At 38.5% G+C, this 1,913-nt stretch overlaps 1 protein-coding gene across 1 annotated transcript; it reads right to left on the bottom strand.

The window, feature by feature from the left end:
* LOC107638793 (E3 ubiquitin-protein ligase BOI) lies at positions 72-1,135 on the bottom strand (the record flags this gene model as incomplete). The annotated part of the gene is given in 2 exon segments (XM_021120696.1): positions 72-677; positions 865-1,135. Coding segments are annotated over 2 exon segments (865 nt in total), but the record flags the coding sequence as incomplete, so codon positions are not given.

Raw genomic sequence — 1,913 nt, 5'->3', positions numbered from 1 at the left:
AAAAAAAAAAAAAAAAATATTGATGTTTATTTTTAAACTATCTAATTCTAATTTGAATGTAATAAAAAATAAAAACAGAAAATCTAAGAGAGATTAACATGAACACTAGCATCCATGCCAGAGTCACAAACAGGGCAATTCCGAACACTGGACCCACGACCCACACAAAGACACAAATGCCTACATGGCAGTAACAGCACTATTGATTCTCTAACCCCACAACTCTTACACATCCTACTAACCCCTTCTCCTCCTCCGCCGCCGCCAACCGCCGCTGTCGCCGCCGTCTCCTCCTCCGCCGAACCACACTTTTTTTCATTCTTGTTAAGAATATCATCATTGCTCCCACAGCATGACTCTGCGTCGTCGTCGTCGGCACCGCCGTGACGGTGGTCGTCGGCGCCGGCGCCGGTGCCGACATGTGCGAGGATCTGTTCGAGATTTGTTCGGAGATAATTGGCTGTTGTCTCGTTTGTGTGAGCGAGTTCCTTCCATACTTGGTTCTCTACGCAGAGGCTCTTAACTCTCTCTTGAAGCGCCATGTTCAGTTTCTCCATTCTCTGAATCTCTTCGTCTTTTTCCTTCAGCTTCTTCGCCATTGTTTCTTGTAACAAGCTTAGGACAAGCCGAGATTGCCGAATCTTCTGTTCTTCCATTTCCATTCTCACCTTCTCTGTCTGCACAACAAAAAAAAAAACATTAATTAATGATGACCCAGATAACAATCACGAAGAAAAGTTTGAAAATTTATGACCCCCTAAAGAGTTAGAGACGTCAACAGTTTCCTTTTCCAAAAGGGTGTTCATGGGAAGTTTCAAAAAAGAGAATTTTCAACGGAGGTAGAAGGGGAATTTAATTACATACATGATGGGCGAGTACACGGTCGATTTCGGATTGAGTTTGGTTCTGAAATTGGAAGAGAATATCTTGGTTGATGAAGGGTGGTGGTTGTTGTTGTTGTTGTTTCTTGTGTTGTTGTTCTGTGAATAATTCGGATATGAATAAGTCTCTGGAACGCTTCCTTTGGAGAGAAACCATGTTGTTATTGTTTTGATGGAAAGTGAGGCCACTATCTGTTTTGTTATTTGGATCACAGACATTGTTGTTGGATTGGTAGAAGAATTGCATCACAGATTGTTGTTGCTGCTGCTGTTGTTGATTGTTGCTTGGAACCAAAGCTGAATTCATTTGAGGAGCATTATTGTACATAGCTGAATTATTATTCAAGACCTGGTTCTGCTGCTGTTGTTGAATACTAGGTCTGATTATTTCCCTGTAAAAATATAAAAGAAAAAATACCATACTAAATATCAGCACAATTTGTAACACAGTCTACAATAAGTTAAAAAAAAAAATCAATAATAAAAAAATGAATCTACCTGTTAACAAGTAACTGAGAAGGCAAGAGATTATTCATGTAAGTGGCATCAACAGCCATAGTTATAGTGATTGATGTTTTGCCTAAGTTTTTTGTGTGACTATTGTTGTTGTGGTGGTGGTGGTTTGAAGGAGAAGAATAAGAAGGGGATGAAGCAAGAGCATGCAATAGAAATGAATGAATGAGAGATTGAGAGAGTGGGTGAGATGATTTCAAGGTTTTATCTTTGGCTCTTTTTTGGCTTTTTGTGTTTATGTGTGGGCGTTATAAAGAGAGGCACAAAGTCAAACGCAACTCTTCTAGACAGGAAAGTTTTCAGCATAATTTTATGGAGGATTATAGGATATCAAAAATATGGACTTTTTTTTATATTTTAATCAAATGTATATTTATATTAATTAAATTCTTTTGTCAAGGCATTCAATTACCCAAATTTGAGAAAAGTAAACATGGGTTTTGTCAGATTTTGGTTTTCATATGAGATGGGATTCTCAATGACGTTTCTTCCAATTTTGCTCATTTCGGACTCTCGGCC

The sequence above is a fragment of the Arachis ipaensis genome, chromosome B04, assembly GCF_000816755.2.
Source record: "Arachis ipaensis cultivar K30076 chromosome B04, Araip1.1, whole genome shotgun sequence".
Lineage (NCBI taxonomy): Eukaryota > Viridiplantae > Streptophyta > Magnoliopsida > Fabales > Fabaceae > Arachis > Arachis ipaensis.
Note: the sequence above shows the minus strand (reverse complement) of the source record. Positions and strands in the feature narration are given on the sequence as shown.